The 25,576-nt window shown below is 41.9% G+C and overlaps 1 protein-coding gene across 10 annotated transcripts in view; it reads right to left on the bottom strand.

Annotated features, from left to right (window-relative positions):
• Positions 1–25,576, bottom strand: part of FOXP1 (forkhead box P1) — a 384,901-nt gene that overhangs the window by 40,570 nt on the left and 318,755 nt on the right. For all 10 annotated transcript variants that reach the window (XM_065642236.1, XM_065642235.1, XM_065642240.1 and 7 more), the window contains 2 exons: positions 20,633–20,837; positions 4,497–4,601 (listed from right to left, as the gene is read on the bottom strand). In XM_065642236.1, coding sequence (XP_065498308.1) covers positions 4,497–4,601; positions 20,633–20,837 — 310 coding nt within the window. The remainder of the gene's footprint in view (positions 1–4,496; positions 4,602–20,632; positions 20,838–25,576) is intronic.

The raw sequence follows: 25,576 nt of genomic DNA, 5'->3' as shown, positions 1-25,576 counted from the left end.
AGGAAAATCGCTGTCTCAGACTTTTGTGACACTATTGCTAATAATAAATTTTACCATTTAGACATCACAGTAATATGGTAGACAGTGTCAATAAAAGTATGAAACAAAGATGATCCTTGTCTCTTAAGTAATGCTTTCTGATTACACACCGGAAATTATAACGTGAAGCATAAACTAAGAGCAGCTTAAGATATAAAATGCAATAATGCAAGACAATGTGCCTCGCTGCGTATACGCGAAAAATATTTAATCGCAGGCAGCAGGCAGGCGTTTGAGATGTTTTCTGGCAGAAGCCGAATGCTCGCCCTGAGAGGGAAAAAAAATATATATATACATAGGCGTGTAAAAGTAAAAAAGTGGCGAGCTCGGCGCGCCTGGGCCGCCGTTTTCCCGCTCTGCGCGGGGCTCCCTCAGGGACGCTGCTCCGGCAGCGCTAGGGGGCACTGCGGGACCTGGGCATGGCGGGGGGGAGGGAGCCAGGGGGTGTAAAACCAACGGGAACGCCGATATTTGAACCGCGACTCTGAAGAGTCGGAAAATAAAACGCTCGCTGACGTGGCCGAGCGCCCCGGCGGGTCCCGCCGGGAGCGGGACGGGTGCTGCTGCAGCCCCTCACGCCACAACGCTCCGTGGAGACTTCGCTGGGCCGGCCCGGAATTTACAAACCGAAAAGACCTAGCAAGACCAGCCCTTTTTCTCTGCCCTTGCTACCTATATTCGGTTAAAAAAAGCCTCTGTTGTTCTAACTGCAGATGATTTCACTGCAGAACATTTTGACATGCAAATGATAGCAATTAATGCCTTCGAAACAATTTATGATTTCCGGCCTACTTCAACATGTATTAGCATATACCTGGTTTCTTTAATATACACTTTGTTTTTCCAAAACCACAAACATAGTTGCTGGAATTTCATGTGGAAGTGCTTAAGGGGTTGAAAGTTAACACCTTTGTGAGCCGAGCAGTCTCACAGTTGCTGCTAAACAAAAGCCTCTTTGTAGAAGCTTTCTCGAAATGTTTTCTTAACATGTTCCAAGTAGTTTTAGGCAGGCAACTAAAGTAAACAAGATGTTACCATGATAAAAACACTTGTGAAAACATTACAGAGAGCACTTAGTAGTTTCTTTCACATAAACTCCCCTTCCTTTCATCAAAGTTAAATTCACATGAAGCGGATTACTAGCATCACTGCAATACAAGACTGCAAGATCTCCAAAGGTTTGTGTCCCTTCTTTACGGAATATATCTGATTTAAAAATAGTATAGCCATGGTTAAGCACATCTAAACCAAACCCAAATTTTAAAAGAAGAAAGGGGGGAGATGGATAAAACTATGCTAAAATCTTCTCCATTTTTTGCACTGGATGCCTCAATACCTTGCTGAATAAATCACCCTTCCTCCGCGAGGGATTTCCCGAACAACTTGCTCTATAGAGGTATATATTTCTATCTGCAGCGGTCTCTAAACACATGCAAATGAAATCAAGGATACAGTCAATTTTGAAGGAAAGCCGCTCTGCGCTGCTAATTGCTCCTTTCGCTGCCGCCTGCGAGACGGGCCCTGGTTAACACGTGCGACGCGTGTGCACCCTCCAGCCCTCACCTGGCTGCCCACAGCCCTTGGGGCAGCGCGGGGAGCCTGGACTGGGGGTCAGTTTTAGGCTCAGGGTGTATTCTGGAGCATGCAGGGTGCTTCTGTTTCATTAGGCTTGGCAGCAGCCCCTGCTGCTATCAGTTAGCTCTAACTGATACCGCATCACATGATAACCAATGGCTGATGGATTAAAAAAAAAAAACAACCACCACCACCAACCAAAAAAAAAAAAAAACCACCACAACAACAAACAAACCAACCAACCGACACCAACCAACCAACCCCGACAACAAAACAAACCTCTAAACCTGCAACTTATTTCGAAAAGAAATAGGGAAATAAATGCGTACAATAGCTCGTGTATCTGTTGGTTCTAATAAGCATCCTCCTGTTGGCTGTGAGTGAAAGACAACTAGGATCGTTATTTGTACAGTATTTATCTTTGAAATCAAGGGCCCTGTGGTGTACCTCACCTTGGGAACAAACACTACAGAACGATCACAGAAGAGTGTCAAATCTCTGGTTTTGATTTACCAACAGTTATGATATTTCTTCCTCAGGAGGAAAAGAAATGAACCATGTTTTAGACCTGCGAGTCCTTTTTTCTCCCTGAACTGTAGAATCATTTTATTGGAATATAGGGCTTTCGTTCCACATGTAACTTCTCTTTGCTTTTTCTAATGGGCCTTTTAACCAAGGTAGGTGAAATTAAGCAATACTCAATTGATACACAGGCTGTATTTCACTTGGTAAACATGAGCTTTTCTCTTGAGGCGACTGTCGAAAGAGCTTCACGGATTATACACATACCAGAAAGAAACTTCAAGCATCTACCTGTTATCTTTTCATTGAGTAATGAATTCTGATGAATGGCAATATAATTTAAGGACAGATACTCCACAGGAGACTTGGAAGGATACGGTATCATTTTATGAAGCAACGCTCACTTCCTAACAGTGTCAATGCGCTGCTCAGGGACGTTCATTTCTGCATTAGTTCTGGGTTAAATATCACTCCGAACAATAAGACTTTGTCTGGACGCTGCAGAATTTGGATAATGAGAAAATTTACAGGAGCTGATAGGTTTAAGAAATTCACACAAAATATTTCTGTTGAAAGGTTTCAATGGGAAAAAAAAAATGGTGAGTGAGTGATAAAAAGAACCAGAATTGTTGGTGCTGGGAGTTAGATGGAGCCGCTTCGGGTCCAGCCTGGGCTGGTAGCAGTTCTCCAGTTATTCCTACCTATTGACTGCCCCAAGTATCTCCTCCAGGTGAACTCGGTCTGCTTATTGAAACATCTCCAAAATACCACGGAAAAATCAACCTTGCCTCTACCCAGGCCGTGTGACTTAAGGGCTGTATTTTCTACACACAGGAAATCTCCTTGAAACTAACAGATCTAATCTGGAACAGGGGTCTAGCAGAAGCAGCAAAGGTGGCATAATCTGACTTTATGTGACTACACACATTATTCTGATATCTAAGGCTACCACAGCACCTTTCCCTTGCGTTAAGTGCAATAAAAATGAGAATTGTTTTAAAGGTCTAAATGCCATAGTATGACATATGTATATGAATGAGCTGGCAAGTATGGCGAGATTAGCATTTATTTCACTTAAGTGAACAACAGGATGAATTAAAAGAAATGAGGCCACCCTTCATAGAAATTTATGACTAGCACCTTCTCATTTTGTAATCCTCTTGTAATGAGAACCTTCTCATGACTCTACTATTCCTCACTTTTAGCGTATGTTTATATGAGGCCCAGCACTGCTCCAACTGAATTCAGGAGGGTTTTGCCAGTGGATGCAGAACTGGCCCATTCTGTTCCTAGACCAAAAAACTATCTCTACCATCTAACATCATCCAACAAACATCCTCTGCTTGCTGTCACACTTCCCTCCTTCACATAAAAATCCAGGGAACTGCTCCAGAAATAATTAGCTGAATGTTTTGGGATTAATTCTACTTATCCATCCTGAAGAGTCCCATGTATTTATGTGGACTAACTTCACGAGATCACCACTGTAAATGGGAGCAGAATTTCTCCCTTTGTGCATTTAAATCATAATCTGCTGGGGCAGTTGGTCTTTTATGACCTTACAACCGAAAAGCTGTAGTACTTGAGAAAATATCAGTGCCCAAACCTTCAGGAACTTGGGTGAACCCAAAGCATGTGTGTACCTGGTGATCTACCCAGACAGAAAACACTTTTGTGATGGGAACACTTTTTGTTCCAGCGTGGAGGGGTGAGGCTGATGGTTCAGCCGTAGAACAGCCATGTGTAAGTTATTAGAGCTCTGCCGGTCCTTCCCTGCATCGGGATGCAGGCATTACCACACACTAGCCCATAACGCACTGTTTATGCAACGTGTAAAACTGTGTTCTTTGGCAGCAAGGAAAGGTCTGCAGCAAACTGCAGGGGCCCAATTAATATAATTATAGTTTATTTTTAGTAGTGTAGACTTTGTTCATTAGTTACTTATTTGACATAAATTAAATTTCACGTGATGTTCTGCAATTCTCTGTTCAATTGTGGAGTTAATTCAAGACTAAATTTCTAAATTAAAGTGAAATCAAGGTTAAATCAAGGTTGTATTGTTTACATTATCAATACTACAACTTAAAAATTATTTAAATAATTTTTTTTAAAAAGGCTGCAGAACTGCAAACACTATTTTATAGCAATACACTGAGCAAGACCATACATTCCCCACGGGGCTAATTTACTATCCCCTGTTAAAACGTTCTTGAGCCTGATCCAAAAGCCACTGAAGTGAAAGGGAGCTCTCTGTTGACTTCAATGGGCTTTGCATCAGGCCCACGGTGAGTGACAGACAGCACACAGAATTTCAGGGCATGCTTTCTGTACAATGCGAGTGCCAAAAAAACCATCCTTACTTTAGAAACGACTGGAAGTCTTCACATACTGCTTCACAGCCTGGCCACTTGCATACACCGTGTCCATAGAGCGGATGGCTGTGTGAGTGCTCCTCGTGGGATAAACTGGAGGAGAGAAAGAGAAAACAGAAAAAGTGGTGTAACTGACAGCACTGTGCTAATTAATCTTCAAAAAGACTCTTTAAGAGCAGCAAACAACAGATCCTGAAACATCCCTAACATCTCATGGTACCCACCTGACTCTGCCCATCGTTTTTCAAAACAGAATTAAATACCATTTGCAGTGCAAAACATGTGTCATTCTTACTTAGCTATCCTCCTACATTTCATTCATTAATTAAAAGCTTTGTAAAGAATATAAATTAACATGGACGGGGGAGAAATCATTTGACAGACCTGCTTAATATCCTGCTTGATATTTTGCTAAGAAATTTATGAACATTGCATATTTACGATTCGACTTCATCAGCAAGAAAAGTCATCTCCATACAACTGTGTATTCTTATAACACAGTACAACTGGACCTGAGGCTTTCCTTGTCGCTACAGAAAGACAAAAAGCATCAAGTTTGCAGCCTTGGTTTTCCCAACACGTTATTTATTTACTGGGCTGTGTGGTTGTTTTTTTCTTTTTTTCTTTTCATTTTTTTTTTCTCCTCTTACCGGTTGTTTCTTTGCAAAAGTACAGCCCTCTTAAGTCCCAGTGAAGAAGATTCAATATGCACTTTCAAATTCAAAATTTATCATAAAAAAGGAAGCATGTAACCAAAGGATTCCTCAGTACGAGGGGTTAGTGGGGGCTCTTAACCTTGCTAAGATTTGGCAGGAACGTCACAGACCTTCGTAACTACTGAAACCAGGGTTAAAGAAAAAAATTCATCTGAGCGCGAAGGGGTTAATCCTTCAGCGGGATTCCAATCAATACGTAATGATTTGGCTGCACTGATCCAAGTCATGAGACGCTTTGATCCGGGCCATGTGGTGCTCAGGGAAATGTATCTGTTGCACTAACTGATGAACCATATTCTAAAACATCTTCTTTATTCAACTTCTGCATGGAAACTTCTTAAGTAAAGGAGTTATTTTTGCAACAATTTCCATAAGCTTAGATGACTTTAAAAATAAAATGTCAAAATAGTACTGAAATCTCTATTTTATGCTCACACACATATCTATTTTTCATAGCAAACCTTTTTGCTACAGTATGCCTGGGCTGTATTACGAACTTCAAACATACGCAAAGCATATGAACACATACCAGCATCTAGGTGTGGCTTTTATGATTTATTTTATCCTGGACTGCAAGTAATATTATGGATAAATGCCTACTTTTTGCCATTTTACTTCTATACACACAGGGCAATGCTGTTTATTCTTGTGCTATAATATTATCTGCCTGCATACTGTAACAAAATCGTGTTCTTGCATTATTTGTGATGCACTGGGTACCAAGATCACTGTAGAACATACCACTGAGATGTTATCCCAAATGCAAAGAAGTTGCAAGAGAAATTCCCGCCCAGATTCTGCCACTTTTGACTTCAGGCACAAGGAGAACCTGAAGATCATTGAAGGTGGTTTTAAAAATTATTTTTATTTTTTTTAAAAAAAGGTACAGATCTGACTGGAAAAGGTATTACGAATTGTACGTTAACCTAATTCATTATTTCATTAAAATCTTATTTTTGGCCATTTACAAATAGTTCTTCAAACATAATTATATATATGTGCAAGGTTACTTCTTAAAAAAACAACTAAGTGAAGAGAGCTACAAAGGCTTTTTCTATAAAGGAATATTTCACTGTTTTTACTTAATAATTTTTTTTCACATATGCTCTATCAGTTAAGTTTTTAAAGGAACAAAAGAACCAATGCATTCATTGCAAGGAAATTAGAAAAATGCTGCAGCACACGTTTCCTCAGCTGCGAAAGAGGGAGGATGGCTGAAGGAACACCGGAACACCCCGGCCAGACAGGCATATGGTCAAACACCCTCCATACACATCAGGAAAGAATAATTTGGAAAATAATGGGTTTTATCATCTGCTTCCATACCTGAACACAGCAAAGGGTGAGAAAGTGGGCTTCCATGTTAGCACTCCATTAAAGTCCACGAAGACTACACATGAGAGTTACGATTTCAGTGTGTTGGGCAGAACCCAAAAAAAAAAAAATTCAGTGTATTAATTTACACAGAGCGCATTACCCATCCACCAGGATGACTGCAGAAACACCATGGGATGCCAAGTAAGGAGTCAGTGCCCCGTGGGTTTTAAGCACTGTAAATCTCATTATAATATCAACAGGAGTCACATGGCTCAAACCCCCAGCAGGGTTTTTTAAAGTTTCCCTGTGAGAGCCTAAAGGCCATGGCCAAGTCAACGGAAAGAGCCCTACCGTGATTTGTATTTATTTTTTAAATCCAAGTGTAAATCTCTTTTCTTTCCAGGGAACTTGCACAAGACAAGACAAACTATGTAGGACATGATATCCTGGTATTGTGTCCAAAGAAAATGATGGAATGACCAAGCGAGTATCAAACTGTAGACGATGCTCGGCATGTCAAAGTCTAGTGCTGTCAATAACCAGAAAGATTGGCGTTGACTGTAAACGAGAACTTAAAAGGTCATTTTCTTAACACGAGGCTAAGCGTAACATACTTAACACCTATGTACAGCTTCCACTGCCATTCAACAAAGCAGAGCAACTACTTCAACTTACCAAAAATAGACCTTTGAAAAGAAAAAAAACCCTCAGCACTGAAAGCCGAACGCGGGCACCCTCTGCAGGCAGCGAGCCTTTCGACCCCTGTCCCGCTCGGGGGTTTCGGTGGAGCCTTGCGGTGACCTTTGTGTGTCAGTATCAGGTTACTGCTATTTTATCCATCCCACTTTTAAAGATGTTACAGATTGCCACTTGTTCCCTGATACAGCCTTAAGAAGCACCTCAAAACAAACCAGAGCGGGTTTATAGAGCAGCACATGTCACGTGCAAAGGATACAGCCGGTGGAAACGAACAGGGAACTCTGTTCAACTCCTCCAAGTACTCACTTTATTTGAGCAAATAAAGGTGGAAAATGAACATTTAAATCCAATACATAAACAGCTTTGTGGGCACAATGCAAACCTATAATCTTAAATTGTTCTATTTTATTTTGTCTGCATGCAAGCACAGTGTCTGTAAGCTAGATGCATCCTTGGTCTCGCTGCCTCAGACAGACTTCCAGAAGATCTGAGCATTGGCAAGCAGAAGCAGGTTTTAGGTCTGTTTGATTTCTAATGACACATTAGAGTAGGTGTTTGTTTCTGTCACCCTCCCCTTCCCAGGAAGGCATATTCATGGTTGGGTACTGGTGATGCAACACTAGTTAGTGGAAGTGATTTTATAACTAGACATAATTTTCGAAGAAGTGAAGGAATAAATTACAGAAAAATCAAGATTATGTGTTATGTTTTTTTCTCCTCATAAGTTATTTGCATGCAAAATACTTAACACAACAGAATTATTTCCAAATAATGCAATAGCACAGCATTATTACATTGAAGTACAGCAAATAACCCTCTGGCAGGCAGAACACCTTGCAAAGTCAGCTTATTCATGACATACGACAGAGGAAAGAAATCCATGTGGGGAGCTGAAAACTGCGTAAGTGTCCTCTTATTTTCTGCTGCCTCCGGCCCGGTTTCCAGTAAGGAGGGGAGAAGGGCCGGGCACTTCCACAGCTCCCTGTGCTTGCTGGATAGAGGAGTTTTTACCTCCACCTTCTTCAGCCTCTGATGCTTCATAACCCCAGGGATCTCCAGGGGGTCTGGAAGGAACTTCACCACCTAGTGTGACAGGGATTGCTGTCACAACTGGCACTTGCACAGCCCCACTCAGCCACCCGTCTTCAGTCATTTCACCTTCAGAATGCTACAGCATCGCCAAAGCTCTGCCCAAAACCACGGGAGAGAGAGGAACCACAGATCGCTGAGCCCGCGTGGAGAAACAAAATTTCAGTGACCCTGGGTATCAGGGGAAGTACTGACCAAAGCACTACCATGAAAGCTACCTGTGTCGTACAGTTTAATTCAACCCAGACTTACTAACTGCACGAAACTGTGTACCACGCTTGTACACACTGGCAAAAAAGTCACGGGTGGATATAAGAACTAGCTAAGCAGAAGCCTCAGTAATAGTACTTCTGCCACACAGTGGCCCGTATTTTAAATATTCATGATGCTGACATACTTCATACTCTGTACTCTCTCTTCCAGATCTCCTTAGGCCAATGATCTTTGCCAAAACACGGGGGGAAGCCAGTGATATAGAGAAGCGTCTTTGATTTTCTGTTACAGTTTTTGAAGCATCTGCTCACGTTCTAACGGTGCGGAGAACATGCCTGAGCCACCTGCACGCTTCAAAAAAATCAATACCACGTCTCCTGCTTTCCTCTTGGAAGGGGTTTGAGCAAAGCATCCACAGAAACTGCAGAATTGCCTTTTTAAAAAAAAGAAAAAAAAAATATATATATATTTCTCAGAGGTAACGGGAAGTGACCTCATCTTTGCAAGCTGCCATGAAACCCATGTCAGCGTACAGTCCAGGCAGGAGCACAGGGCTCGGTCTCACACAACATTTCCCCTGGTCTGATGTGGATGGCACAGCTGTCGAGGCAAAATGCCATGATTTTGGTCATGTACAGCAGGAAGAGAGACACAACTGGGAATCAACAGGGGTCTCCCGTATTTGTGACTGCCCATTGAGCTCTATAAAGCTCATTGAAAGGCACCAATAGAATAAAGCTGGTGAAAATGTCACAATTCTCTGAGTCACAAACACTTGCTGTATTTGATGTAAAATCAAAACAGAAGCAATGATGATTAAATCCTTGTACCAACTGTACTTGAATGCAAGTTCCTGCCTTCATGACAATATCAATTGAATAAAGATGTGATTTGCAGTGAAGTTGCACTGGTGCAAATCACTCTGCATTATTACTCAGGTGGCTTAGGACTCATTTCCTCTCTGAACAGTGAATTTAAAAACAAACCCACAATAATTAAAACATAATAATCATACAATAAAAAAAAAAAAAAGAAAATTGGAAAAAAAAAAATCAAGGAACATATTAAGCCATATACTGTAACAAACTACTTCTAGATATTCATGCTCCTCTCCAAGCCTCACTGACTGCCCTGAAAGCAGGTATTTGATCTGAACAGAGAATTATTTGATCAGGGTAAATGTCTCCCTACCGCTGGATAAAGCTCAGCAGAGGGTCGTGGGCCTTTGGGAGAGGTGGCATTTGATGTGTATGGCCACTGGCAGCTCTTCCCAAAGTCGGCTTGGATATTTTTGGATCCTTTTTTTTTAAAGCTGTGTTTCTCCCCTTCCTCATTACTTTAGTCCACGTCCAGACCTAGGACTAGAAGAAGCTCATGTTTTACATCAAGCCCTATTGGAAGTAACAGGAGTGGTATATTACATTTTAAATGACTACACCAATTTAAGACAAATCAGGTTAAAACTGCAGCCTAAAGGCTGAAATTCTGTCTTCTAATCGGTGTGCACTAACTTGCATCCTCATGTAGAAAAAAAAAATACAGAGCCATAGCACTGCTGTCGTAACGCAAGGCCAGTAACGCACCCCGAATCACTGCCCCCCGTCCTCAGCCTCTCGGGGCACTATGCTCTAAATTCCTGTTGCAAGGAAAGCGCTGGAGCATTTGCAGCGAGATTAAGACAAAAAAAATTGGGCTAATATTCCCCTTCTCCTCTACTCCCATCCCCACTGCAGAGTATAACCAGACTGGATAATTACACACATCATCTTCTGGTTTTGATCTGCAAACTGATGGTTTGGACAATTAATCAACATTCTGACCCTCCAGCACTCTAGAAATACTACATATGTCTTCCAGTGACACCCGCTCTTCCAGCCCCACAACAGTGCTGCCCCGGGGCCCACACGGCCGCTGCCCCGTGTCCTTTCCTCGGGGGAACTGAACGTACTTCTAGAATATTTGAAAGAAATGCCCAACACAAAAAACACGGTATTGAATCCATCACTTATCTCAGGTGGAAGTTCCATCCCTGTACTTGAATTAATGAGTTTCTCTACTATTTTAAACTCTCATTTTTTTATTTCAACCTTGTGCCTGGGTACTGTAGTGAAAAGTACATCAAATATACCCAGACGCACATGATTTGAAACGCTGGATTTTAAATTCCAGCACTGCTAACTAATGAGAACAATTTTTTCCCCTCTTCTTCTTTGTAGCATCACTTCATGTACTTACATACCATAATCACATCCTCCTAGAGCCTCTATTTTTCCAGGGTGTAGATCTTTAATTCCCTTTAATCTGTCTTCATAGCCTATTCCCTCCAACTCCTTTATCATCCTAGCTGCTCTCCTCTGTATTTGCTCCAGCTCCTCTTTATCCTTTCTGCAAGAGAGTGGCCAATTGTACATCACACTCTCAATGTGGTTTAACTGGTTCTGCATGAAGCAGAACAGGAAAAAAAGAGGGACTCGGATGCAATATACATGTTTATGTCTCCCGTGACTGCATTTACCTTTTTAACCAAGACATGGCACACAGTGTCCCACCTTAATTTCTCAACCCTGATTATGCCTCAGCCATTTCCCACACAACCGATGCTGAGCAGCTGACGTGTCATGTCAAACCGGCAGTTCAGAATTTTTATTTCCTAGCTGGTCTACTTTCTACTTATCCCTGCTAAATCTCATTTTATTCCTCTCTGAACAGCCTCTTAATTTATTCAGATGAGAACGGATTGATTCAGTATCTTAGTTTAATTAGGGGAAAAAAAAAAAAAAAAACAAAAACGTGATCCTACCAATTTCTTGGGTTTGGGGGTTGTTTTTTTGTGGGTTTTTGGTTGTTGTTGCTTTCAGCATAGCAACCCCATCCCTCTTACACACCCAATTCGTATGGCAGAGGGAGGTGGCCATGGCACGGCTTTGGCCACAATTCAGCAACGCTTTTAAGAACACGCACAAGTTTAAAAACACAGGATTAGACCTTGGACTTCACCGAGACTGAGGTGTAAAATTACAAACGTACATACATACTTTGTAAAAAGATCCTGTTTGCCAACCTTATTTTACTGTAATTTATATTCTGTTGTTACGTTTAAATTTATAGTAAAAGAAAACAGTGAGAAACAAGATCTACTCTTGTTTAACAAAATTATATTCTGTTACATTTAGAGTCGAGGCGAGTCTTTCACCCTTATATAAACCGGCAATACGTCAACAGATATGAGTAACACAGATTATTCACGTCAGTGTTTTTCACCCCTGTCCCACAGGCACAACAAAACCCGCGCAGAAGGTGACTGTCACATCGCATAGAGCCCTCGCCCCCCGCGCACCCCTGCGGCAGCCAGGAAAATGCCCTTTGGGGAAGTGTCCATAAAAAAATAATTAAGATAAATAATGACTCCAAGGGAGAAATATAGTTAGAGCATTGAATTCTCTCTGCCACATGCTTTCCCTCAGATGAATGCTATTTAAAAAAGCACTAAAATCGAGAGGACACAAGCCTACTTCCCCAGGGAAGCGTGCTGAATCATACAGGTAGTGTAAATATCATATGCTGCCGCAGGTGCTAGGCGGTCTATTTGTTTGTGTTTACCAAAAGGCATAACAAATAGTCACACTAAAACAGAACAACATTTGGCATTGCAATGATTTATGGCTGCTCTGGTATCTATCATCTTCACTTGTTTATACCCGAACCTCTGTGCAAAGCTAACACTTCAGCCCCTTTTTTTCAGAGAGCATTTTGCTGGGATTTGCCCCGTTCGGGGCAGCCGTCAGCTCCTGGCTGGGCAGCGTTGCAGTGCATGGGACGGAGGGGCTCAGCATCCTTCCCAAGTACAGCATGCCCAAGCAAAACCATGCACCACAGCAAAAAAACCCACACCACCAAAAAATGAAAAAAAAAAAGAAAAAAAAGTAAGAAACAGACTTGCGTGACATATATGGCCAGCTACCATCGTTTACAGCTTTGCAACTCCTGAGTTAATTCACAGTATAAACAATGAGGAAAATGTTTCTTCCGAGCAAGACTTCCTGTAAACTGTTCATTAGAGCGGCGCAGGGCTGGTGCACCTGCTGATTAACCATGCGCTCCAAGAATAAACAACAACTGAAGCCAGCGAGATTGTTCTGGAATTTGCTCAGAGCTGATTTTTCTTCCCCCATGTTATAAATTGGATTCCACAATAAAACAAACAGCAGAACATAGGTTGCTGAGAGTTAAAAATCTACTTTTTACACTACATTGACCACAGCACCCACAGGCACAGCTACAATGTCTTTCTATGAATGGGACAGATTGCCATATGGATGCAGACACTGAACAAGCTGTACAACTCCTGGCGACAAGTGCCTAGGGGACTGTCCTATATTAGCACCACCTGTGCTGTGGAAATTGTGCTCTGTGTATGAAATGGTATTTAAGGGCCCATCACGATGTTATTTTTGAGTACACACAAAAAGGAAAATTACAGTTAAAAAGGAATTTGCTGGCTAGTGGATCAGTTGCTCAGTTCCCAAGATCCTTTCCCAAAGGAATAGTTATCCACTTTATTCACGCAGCACAAAATGACAAGCTGCAACACACATTAGCAGTTTCCCTGCCTGGGCTTATACCGTCGTTTAAACGAGAAGAATACACTTTATAATATACATATGTCTTTCCTGATCACACAGAAGAAATTACAACCCTCCCACCTTGAAAACACCAGCTACATGGAAAAACACCCCATGGCATTACACAAACGTTGCTCCAGCAGCAAGCAATGCAACATAAATTTTCTACCCCCTCACGTGTGGCAGGTAGAGCCACAAATACCGATCACCAAATTTCAATGTGCACCTCAATACTTTGAAAATATAACCCTGTCTGCCTGACAAAAACAGAGCTCCAGATTAACACGAGATGTTGAGGGAAGGGGGAAGAAGGGAAAAGAGGTTTGAGCAGTACCTAGCTGCTCTACGAAAAGAGATTTCCCCCTCTCCAAACTGCAAGGAAAAAAAAAAAAAGGATGCCAAGAAAAAGAAAAGTAAAATAAATTGAATTAAAGAAAAACAGTTGTAAAGTGAATGTTACAACCTGGGAAAAATGATGTCATTTTATTGAGAAACTCGTTTTTTTCCATTAAACCATAGTGAAACGGATAAAGTTTATACAGCTTAATGGTGGAGTTTTACTTGAAATGCGACTCAATATCTTAGCAGTACGATATAACATGATATAACAGCTGTCATACTAACTGCTCGATTTTTATTGAAGAGCAGAGAAAACAGTCACACAAAAATCACCTAACTTCTTCTCTACTTTTATGGCATTTTCAAGGGTGTTTCTTTTCCACTCTCAGGCTGAGATATGTATGATAAAAAAAAAAAAAAAAAATACAGCTCTTCATTAGGTCCCTGCTCAGCTCTTCAGGATAGCCAGATCTCCTGAGTAAATGCTTAGGAAGGACAACTTGCACACAGGAGGAAATAAAAAGAAACAGGAATCCACGGTGCAGTAAAACAAAATCAGGTCCCTTTTTAAGACTACTACATAAACACCTCTAATAAAAGAAGAGGACAAATTTTCATTGGACTTTAAGTATTTAGACAGGAATGTTTTACTAAAAGTTTAACTGCAAAGTGCATGCAATTAACAGAAAGCCATCAGCTATTTCTCCGGTATGTAAAAATAGCATTAAGCTCTATTAAATGCACGTGTAAGTATCTCGGTTGCAAGAAAAAGGAGGAGATATGCAAAGCACTCAGATATCAAACAATGATCTGTTGGCCAGATGGAGGAATAAAACAATACATATGCTAAAATTTGGAAAAGTTCTGCTAGATGTCTGCCAAGGCTCACCCAATCTATTTTAAGTGCTTTTTGATACATTAGCTTAGTGTTTGGAGTTGTACAACTGATGGTTATTACACAGGACCAGAAAGCAGCAAAGCGTTGGCGCGCAGGAGCTCCCGGCGCCGGGGTGTGTGGAACAGCCCTTACTCAGCAAAGGGCCACACCAAGGAACCACAGCCTGGTTAACACTGCATCTTTTGTAGGGAAAAATCAAATAAAGTAAACCAGAAACGATTTCCAAAGCTTAGTGAAACAATTCCTTGAAAAGCAAAATTTGATTGAGGAGCTCCTGGGCTGACGGAGGAGCAAGCGGTACTGTAAAACTAATTTAGCAGAGGGTTTCTCAAAAACGCGAGTGCGGCAGCTGATGGCAGGTATGGGCAATGCAAGGGACGCTACGCACGCCAATTTGAAAACCAAAACGGTAAAAAGTGCCTGATAAGGCCTAAAACTGAAGATTAGCAGCTCCAGGTCTGAGTCACGGCTGATATTTTTTCAAAGCTGAATACACAGAGAAGTGACTCAGACGAGGAGAGCACATAGTAACCGGTGGTGATTTCTTTGTTGGAGGAGCGAGCTCCGAGGGATCAGGTAGCGGCACGCTTTGGGTTGTATCTGCACAGAATAAATGCAGATGACAGGGCCAGCTCCGGCTGTCACAGCGTCACCGTCACTGAACAGCCCAACCGGCCTCACAGCCATCACACCCCTACTCGGTGCAACCAGAAGAAACGCAGCAGTCGTGTAGAGGGCAGGATGGTTTATCAGACATGCAGCTGGGCATCGAGGCCTGAGTCTCCAGCTCCAACGCAGCTCCACAGTGAGGACGCTGCACGGAGGCACCTGAGCTGCTCAGACCGTGGGTAACAACACCAGGGTCATGATGGGGTTTGTGTACGTGGAACAGCTAAATACCTTCTGGGAGGAAAGGCCCCAGGAACACCCATTTCTTAAGGGGGAAGGGATTTGAGGTAACCTAATCTAACGAAACTCTGCTGACGGTAAAGCATAATGAGCTAAAATCAACTGCACGGAGCAACCGAGAGGAGCCGACACGGATGAGCAGATTTGATGCTGGCACCAGTGCAGAACGAATGCCAGGGACTGCGCGGAGAGGCAGGCCAAGAGAGGATCAGGCCCTGGGAGCATATGGACTGCAGGCTGAACCGTTTCATCCCGAGCATTAATAATGGACCGAAATCTGTAGTTCTTAATTGTGCTGAATCCTAATGCCCTCATCTAAGGGCCTTGGGATTTTGATGGAGGATCAGCTGGCATGGAAGATAACAACAGTAAAACACAATGCATTAAGCCTAACCAGATCAATGGGCTGCCTCACCGCTCCTCTCACTTCCCTTCAGAGCCTTCTCCAGACTCCTTCCTCCTGCGATGCTGGCAAGAAAAAGTCATTTAAAAATCCCCTTGTTTATCCCATCTATTTTTCCTATGAGACGGCTGCTTGCTTATGTAGGACAAGACTCAAGCATGGTTGGAAAGGGTATAAAGACAAGAGGGGAAAAACACGGGATTGCTGGCACGTGGAGAAAGGTCTCTGGGACACGCAGCCCTCCCCTCCAACCCTTCACCTTACCCCTTACGAAACAGATGTGTTTTCTAAATTACCAGGTCTGCACCTTCACTAACTCACTTGTTTAGGAACATCCTCCATCATCCTGTGGCTGCTGCAGTCAGCACAGAACGGGCCAGGGGACGGGACCAGCACGCAGGTACCACAGCACCCCAGACCTCCCAGTTCAAGCCCAAGCTGGAGCAACCTCTGCTCACCACAAAGCACCAATGACTTCTGCACCGTTCTGCTTTTCCAAACCTACCGACATCGGGAATATGTAGGTTTTGGGATGCCCACTGCTCATCAGGTTATAAAGTTAGCAGTCACCTCAAGTGTCCGGGCATCCACTCGCTTTGTTTTGCTGTTTTTCTTAAGAAAATAATCAAGCTTCCCCCAAATAAGATGCAGTGGAACGAGATGGAAAGGGGGTACTGTCCTTGACGTTTCTAAGCACAGCAGATGTACTTAACTGGCTCCCATTATTTATTTATTTACTTGTGTAGAGAAAATGCTTGTTAGTGAAGAAACTCAAATGCTGATAAGATGATGAGAGGTTTGCATGCTGGTTGATGGTCTCACTTTCGCTTATCCTGAGTGAATACAAGTATCTATAACTAAATATTTCCCTTAGGGTACTGATGACTGAGGTATGTTTATTGCATTGAGTGAATTTATATATATAATCAGCACAATAAACATTATTAAATTGTCTGAGTAAAATCAAAGCATGAAACACACAGTCAGTGCTGAATTCTAATGATGCTGAATGCCCATGATTGCATGGGGAAAGGATCTTAACAAGCCTTGATTTGAGCTTTGGCATCCGCCTCACAAATCACACGAAATGTTCTCTCTTTAATAGTGCTGAATATTGATAAATGTCTCTGCACGGCACAACAGGGAAGTTGGTCTCTATTGGCAATCTTTACCAAAGTGTGTTTTTTCCTTCTCTACACTCAAGGGTTTACCCTGAATGATTTAATTATAATTTTCCTTGTGTAAGACAAATTAAAGAGGAGAGTAGGAGTGTCATGCCAAAGCAGATTATTTATCTCCTTAACAGATTGCTGTGCACCAAACCCCAGAGCTGCTGCTGCTGCTACTTACAGAAACTGGGCGAAATGTGGGACAAAAGCATAGATGTAATATACATTTAAAGCCCAAATGAATGAAAGCATTAACCCATTATTTATAGCTGGAATTGTTTCATTCCTGTGAAAGCCATACACATGGAGCACACAGAAACCAAGAGCAGCACCACGATGCTCCCTGGCCCTGCCCAGGAGCAGACGATGCCTCCTGATTTCAAACATTATTTTTGCTCTTCAAACATCCCGGGATGACTCTGGCCACCTGCTTGCCGTTTTGCCTTTTTTTTTTTTTGGTGCCATAAAGGAGAACTTTTGTTGTCACTCAGCTCCAAGCGTGGCAGCCCTGCAGTGGCCAGTGTCACCAGTGACACCAGAGCTGTGTCCCCGCAGCCTGCACAGACTAAAGCTTCGCTGTGCGCAACCATGAGGCTGGGCTTGTGGCACGGTGACACGTGGGCATGCCGAGCACCCAATGACTATTTCTCCTGCTATTTTAAACCCCGTGTTTACAACCAAAACATGTTTTTACCCAAGACTGCTGCTTACACAGGTGCCTCTGCTGCTGCGTCAGCCAAGTCCCTCCTGTCTCATGGGTCTCAAGCAGCCTCACAACCTGACCTGTGGGATCAGGAACCCCGTAAAACACAGCCTGAATGACCCCAGTGACATGTCTCAGGGATGACAGTGATGATAGTAACTCCCACATAACCAACTTGCCTCCTGCAGCCCACTCCTCAAAAGCCCAAGAGGAATGGGGGGAAACAGCTTTACAGCACACCCTAAAAGTTAATGTTACCTGTATATGATTATTTATTGCTGCTGGGCAGTCGTTATGATGTGGCTGTGCTTAACTGTTAGGACACTTCCAGATTTTACTATGTGCTTTTTATTGTTGTTTAAATCTAAATAAATAGCGCTTGGTTGTAGCAGACAAAAGCTAACAGCCAGTTGCACAGAAGGTGCAGGAATGAGACTGGGGAAGCCACAACCCAAAAACCTGCCCTGGCCAGCCCAAGCTGCGGGCTGGTGTGATGGGAGGTGGAAGGGCTGGGATCTGCCTTGGGAGCCCTTCTGACAACCCAGAGCCAAGCTTGGGCTCGAGCTCAGGATCACCTCCACAAGCTCCCTTGTATTTGCAAGCTCAGTTGTGCTGAACCAGGCTGGGTACAAGAACATACACAGATTTCACTACAGGTCTAACAAATTCATGCTCCCGCCAGACCCATGATTTTTTTTAGTCTTAAACTTTGCAATCAAAAAATTCCCAAAACCCTGCTCACTCCTGTCCTCTGTCTTGTAAGTACACTAACATTTCAGCTTCTATGAACTTCCGAATATACATCTGACAGCAGAGCACAGCTACTCTTCCCTCCCTGCTCACTCACCACCTTGAACGCCCTGCCTGTAGATAAATCCTCTTTCAGAAAGGAAACCAGTGCAACACAGCTCAACGAGAGGAGTTTCTGTGTCACATGAAATCCAGGCAGGCACCACGGTGCCTGATGAGACTGCAACAAAACCCTTAAGTGCATCAGTAGGAATTCTTCTGCCTGTAGTCTCCTGCTCTACTTATGGATAAAGATGTAATTTAATCACTGCGGCAAATGGATGGCGTAAACCCTCCATGTACCAGAGGCAAGATAAAGGAAAGTCTATATTTCTCTTATTTGTATTTCTAAATGTACCTATTTTTGTGGTTTGATACTGTAGAGAACTCTAAATAGGTATGTAGGAAAAGTATAACGGCAAGCTTTAACAATACAGCTATCAGTTCAATCTGTGAGGCCCTTAAGTCTTCTGAACTAAGACAATCTCAAACCACCACCACAGCAAGCTTATGCCTTCCTAATTAATTTGGAACTTTACTAATAAAAACACATGTATTGCCTTGTTTGTAGATACCAGTTACCTCCAGGCCACAATTACAGGACTCGGACACATGGATTTCTAGTTCTGCTTGGCAGTATACACAGAGAAAATTCTTACTTCAGAACAGATTCCTGTATTTCCACTGCATTTCAAACTAAACAGCAATGGCACACAGCTTCCTCGGTTAGACTGCCATTAGCAGACAGCACACACCTCTATTTGGTGAAAGAAGATTCATTTCACTGCATGGGTTTTTATTTTATATACTCAATAAGAAAAACATAGATAAAAAATTTATTGAAAAGTCATAAAACCATCTTGTTCAGCTCTATATGCAGCAAAAAGGGAATTTAATTGTTTAATAAACATAAAATTGTTTTTAGTATCCCATGTAAGTCTGTATGAAAACCACATCCTTGACACTTACATGCATTATAAATGTATGTGCTGATGTTCACTCACATGTCCTTGCAACGGGTATAAAATGATGCCTTACACACACAGCAGTTCTTTCAACGGTGGGTGTGCTCTCCTTTAAAATCTATCTATTCGCAACAGCACTATTTTCTTAATATTAGAAAGACGTAAGAGGTATTTATATAGCTTCCTTATCAATCTACTTTCAGACCACCAGAAATATCAAGTCTATGGCTTAAAAATTCCATTATCCTCTTTCTAATGAATGAAAGGAGGACGGAAAGACAAAGCCATCAGTTTCCATAAAATCCAGCTTTCGCTACCGTCTGCTGTAACATTTCTAGATGGGCAAAGGGACTCTCCTGAATGCAAAGAAGCAAAGCAGCGCTGCCCTCCCGGTGCGCCCAGGCTGCTCGCTCGCTCCTGGAGACCCTAATCCTCCTCCTCCTGCTCCTCTTCCTCCTCCACCGAGGATGCAGCAGGTGCCGGCACCCACGGCCCGAGCTCCTGGGACCGTCTATCTCAGCGTAAGCAAAAGTTATGTTGTTAGACACGCCTCAGTGAAATCTGGGGGTGTAAAGAAACAAACCTGCAATAAAGCATCCTGTGGAATAAAGCAGAGCCCGCGCTGAGAAGCACGTCAACAGACAACCCCTGATTTAAGCCATTTCTTTTTAACAATGCAAGCCTAGTAAGTATAAATTAAGTCACACTTTTAAAAGCCAAACACCACCAGTTAGCTAATTTTATCAGCACTTAAAAAAAAAAAATCACTTTGTTTTAGAGAAACCTGGTGAACTCAAGCCTATTCTGTCTTGTGAAAGCAGGTAAATACAGAGTAAAGAAAAAAAAAAAAAGGCAAATGTGTTAGGTGAGATGGGGCAATGAAATCTGGCAGAAAACAGGGATGGTAAAACAGCCTGTACTGACCAAAAATTTTTTTTTCTTACCTCCAGCCTGCAAAGCCAAAGCACATCCAGAGTAACACCACCCAGGATGCAGAACTCAAAAAAAACCCCAGCTTATGCTCTTCACAGTTCCCCCAATACACTTATCCAATGCACTTCTAATTAGCTAATTGTGCCCACATTGATCCAATTAACAAGCCATAAAGATCTGAACAAAAGGAGCATATTCTGCCCAGTGGAGACTCTATTCAACCACATCAAAATCAGACAGAGCAAGACGTGGAGGACAAAACCGAGGCCAAGGCTGTTGGCCACCGCTCCCAACGATTCCGCCATCGCTCCGGCACGTTGTTCGGAGACGCTCAGGGGTGGAAACCCCACCGGCACCTACCTCTCCCGTTTAGGAGTGTGGACCGATAGCTGTCCGTTAGTTGAGGCGTGCGGGTTGATGATTAAGGAGGTCTTAGATGGCGCAGAGGAGGAGACGCAGGTGGTGGACAGGTCCAGGCTGCTGTGGTTGTTGCTGGCTGCCTCCTCCGCCGTGTGCGAGCCTGTCACTTCCTTCCAGAGCTGCTGCAGTTCTGTTGGAATCATGCCTGAAACAAACAAATTGGATAATTAAATCAATTAACAGCTAATTCGGCCGTCTTCAAACAGTAATTAAATCAAAGAGTCAGTAAACAAAGCCTAGTGTTAGTTCTGTGTGTGTGTGTGTTTTTGCGCGCGTATTTTTTTATTAATAACTGAAGGCTAATGCTGAACACTGTATGTCTCTGCTAAATGTTCTGGCGCAACATCTGCAATACCTATGTGATGCAAAATACAAGGTGTGGGGCAGGGGGTCCACACAACACCCCCCCCCACCCCAAACTCCATGTTAATTATTTTTTGTAATTAAAATTACAGAGGGCCCATTTCCAGAGTCCCCACTCAGGCAGAAATCACCCCGACCTCACAGCAAGGCTGACAGCAAAGGTGACCACGGGCTACTCTGCAGTCAGCTGGAGAAATTTTATTTTTCTTCAAAAAATATACTATTTCTTTTATTTTTTTTCAAGGAAAGTGAATACTTTCTAACTTGTTTTTAAAAGAAAGGAAGGTCTTAGGAATTAAAAAAATACTCAGCTTTATTATTATGACAACACGAACCACAATATGACTAATTTTGTGCTTAAGTTTTAAATGATGACAAATAGCTTTGTTATTAAATACAGTTTTTATTAATCACTTTTAGACATAAATTATGAATTCATATTGTCTTCCTGAAATGATTTTCAAATTTTAACAGTCAAATTGATTATACTATGATTATTTAATTAACACACCTATCTTTCTCATTAATTTTGGTTTCTCGAACTGCTCACTTAATTGATGGATGTGTCTACTGAAAAACTGTGTAACTTTCTATACAAGTAACACTATTATTACTGTCATTTCTTAGATCGATGCTAATGAGCCATTCAAAAGTAAAACGAAAACATAAAATAAGCTTCAAGAAATAATAATAATAAAATGTATGTATTTTTAATTGTGCCAAAAATGGACACCAAGCTCAGGACATCGCATGCAATAAATAAGGCAAGTGAAAACTTTGCAAAGTCCCGTGGGCCGAAGCGGAGCCACGCGTCAGCGTGACACGGGCTCACGCTGAGATCATGCTTTGGATACAGCTCATGTTTGTGACATGATCAAACAAGTCAAGCTTCTCCCACTGAAGACTATTTCGGTGCTCTTTCAGAGGAGGCCATGGGAAAAAATTAGCAGCAGAGATGCATCGCTTAAATATTCAGGGGGGGGAAAAAATATCATAAAAGCCAGTGTCTGTGTGTTTTTAAAGAGGTTTCTCATCACTGCGCTTCCAGACCATCGTTTGGATGGCTGTTCATTGTTTCAGTGTATTGTAGCGCTGGAGCTGTCCTAAGGAAACCTGCCATTTTCTGAGTGTATAGCAGCAGCTCTCACAGGCACGTATCTCACCAAACCTAAGGTATTGAAATAAAATAAAATAAGGCAGTATGCATTATATTCATTTGAAACACATAATAAAAAATGCCAAGGTCTAAATTTAATTTATTTTTGTCATTTAGAATACAATGGATAGATAATCATCTCAACGTGATCAGCCAAACATCTTTACTTTGCTAAACTGTTAAAGATTTTAATTATGCTAGCTTTGGAGAGCACTGGTCTAATGAGGCGATAGACTCCAGAGAATCTAAGTGGTTAAGAACTGTGAAATGAGTCTGATAGGATTTTTTTATATTCACCGTGGATCGTTTGCATATCAAAGAGGAGTAAATTATTGCACGACAGACCAATAACCTTCCCCGCCTTTCCGAGAGTAGCATTAACAAAAACAGTTGGTCTCTGGTAACGGTTCACTACAAAAAAATGCTAAAATCCTTAAGTATCTGCAATTAATATATATTATGAGAGAGGCTTCAATTTATACATTAAGTGATCAGATATTCTGAGGACGCATCCGAATCTCTAAAGCCACGTCATTTTCCTTTCATCAGACCCAAATGCCAATTATATTTTGATGGATTTTGTCCCAAATGAGCATTTAGTTATTAGACATATTCAATTATTACCTGTCCCCTGAAATTAAACCTCTGAGCAAATTAAACAAAGAAAAAGGTCAGTACACAAGCCTGTGTCCTGTTTTCCTGTATCGGGGCTATTATTTTCAAACACCTTGCGAAGTGACAGTGTGGGATGTATTTTTAGCGAACACGCTTGACAGGACTGTCTGTGCACACACAATTACCTGTGAGCAGGGCTGACCCTTACACCACTGTTTACTCAATTGAAACAATAGTGAATAGACTTGTCTGTTGATGATAACATATTGATATGAGACTGTATGAGTAGACACCTATTTTTATTTTCCAGAATAAGCAAATAAGGAAAGAATAACTAGCTTTTTTTTCTTTTCCTTTTTTTTTTTTTTTTTTTACCCCATCACCCCCATCTGGATTTCTGCAGGTTTTTAATTAGAACCAAACTAGCCCCTCCTCTCCTCTGCCTGTCCCCCTTTCTGCTCTCCCCTTCCCTTCTCCTCCAGGTCACTTCTGGATCTACTAATGCTTTATCCCAAGGAAAAGCTTGCAAGCATCACAGCCCTTAAAATATACATACACATAAAATTTACACCTCACTGTAGATCCCCTAGAAGTCAAAGGGTTTGGTCTAACTTCCTTTACAAGTGTGACTCATATTAGCACCAACAACAACTATGTCGCATATTGAAAGAAAAATAAAAATCACCCGGGGGAGAAAAATACTGGAGATAATAAGGAGGATTTCAGCCTGGGTGACGTTAAATTAAAGAGTTAAATGTGATGTCATACACATCTGCACACAACCCATCACTTAAAAATGACCGCATGCTTGACATCATTTGATTAATAGAATTAAAAAAAAAAGTCTTCCTCCTCCTTCCCCAAATTTAGTTCTTTTAGAATAATTCTGGAGAGAATTCCTAACTAGCCTGTCAAACTGGGCAGCTGAAAGGTATGCTCATTATTCATCCCGCAAAATGGTTAAATAAAATAATAGAACAAATGGTAAAAGCAAGATCCACGAACGCTCACAATAAATTATGTAATTTACCATTTAACAGTTTCATTTTAACAGCGAGAGCTAAATTTTAAGTCAGGTTCCCAGAACTGCGCTGCAATTACCAGAGATCGCTACTGCTAGTGCTGCAACTTCATACGTACCAGTAACGGGATTTAGACCTGAAACTGCCAAATCTGCGGGAGCAATCGGGCACCCACATGTCTCACTCCTATTATTTTCACCCACTGGTGATCTGAAGTGTGATTTGCAGTTTCATTTTGCAGATATTCAAGAGCTAGCTCTCGCAGCTCAGAACACTGCTGAAATGTGGTTTATTTTTAAATTGCTACTAGGTACAGATGTAAAATCTAGATTATAGATATGTCTAAATACAAAGCAGAAAAGATTACACAAATATAACATTAAAGGATGTGCTATTTTGTGTAAGACAATAGGTAAGCACTAAAAACTAAAATGAAACTAAAATACAGCTTTAAACAATGTACTAGTTCTGAAAACATAACCAAAAAAAATCACTTACGAGGTAGCATTCTCTCCTTAGAAACATTTATTACTATTACAGATACTTAAGAATAAAAGCAAAATGCTTTTAACCAAATTCATAGCTACACTTACTAGAGGGATGTTATTTTTTTAATACGCACATTTCCAGTATTTGTCTCAGTCTTGCAGACTGTTCTGAAAACAAAAGGGCATGAGACATGTATTTTTTTTTTTTAAATAAGAAGTGTACATTACCAATTATTTTAAACTATCGGCCTGGCTCTTCATTACATTTTTCAGGACAACTAGTCCCCTTCATTATGAAAGAAAATGTAGGCACAGGTTTAAAAAATGTATGTTGTGGGGACAGTTGACAGATTACTGCTCACGGAACTCAATTTCCCAACCCCAGGTATCACCGGCTCAAAGACAAACAGAGTTGCTCAACCTCTTTGTGTCCTTGTACCTCCATACCCAGGTGACCATGTTCAAGCAAGCAGAAAGTTGATTTAAACCTCATAATGACATCAGTTTTAAGCCATCGTCTCTCTGATAAAAAGAAATAAAATATCGTGCTGTACTGCAACCTGCCTGAATTCTCAAGTTTCTCTTTCCTCCCGGCTCCAGCCGCCCCCAACGCTCGCAGCTCATTTCCCTGCAAGAACCAGCACTTTCTGCTCATGTTTATGTTGTCTTCGGTGTGCAAGTCAGCACCCCTTAGGTTCTAAACACGCTGCTTTGCGAGGACTAATAGTTACACTACCCTGCTAACCATATCAATCAATGCCATGACGGCTGAATTACCTACCGGTGTCTCCGATGTGTTACCGCACAGATTACACTTCATGCATCACCACATTCATTTCTTTCACATTACACATGAGCGTGTCTTGTCACTGCCCAATTGCCCTCCTTTGGACAGCTTAACTGATGTACTATACAATGAACCTTACCGAGCCAACTTAATAGTATAGGAGCTGTGGGAAAAATTAGAAAGGTTGAAGCTTCAGTCCGGTGGGTGTGTGGGAACAGCCTGGGATGCTTCCAACAATAAATCTGAAGCTTAATTAACGTACGTGACAACGTTTTTCAAGTATGAATGGCATTTTGTCTACATGCCCTTTATTCTGGACTCGTTTCATGCCTTCTCCCCATCACACCATGCATGGAGGGCGACCAACCAGCCCCCACCCCAGGCCCGACCCTGCAGCTCCCAGCCAGGCCCCTGCCGCTCATCAGCCCCCGACTCACGCACGGGACTAATCTA

The sequence above is a fragment of the Caloenas nicobarica genome, chromosome 11 (genome assembly GCF_036013445.1).
Source record: "Caloenas nicobarica isolate bCalNic1 chromosome 11, bCalNic1.hap1, whole genome shotgun sequence".
NCBI classification, from domain to species: Eukaryota; Metazoa; Chordata; class Aves; order Columbiformes; family Columbidae; genus Caloenas; species Caloenas nicobarica.
The sequence above is the reverse complement of the archived record's forward strand: the minus strand, read 5'-3'. Positions and strand labels throughout refer to the sequence as shown.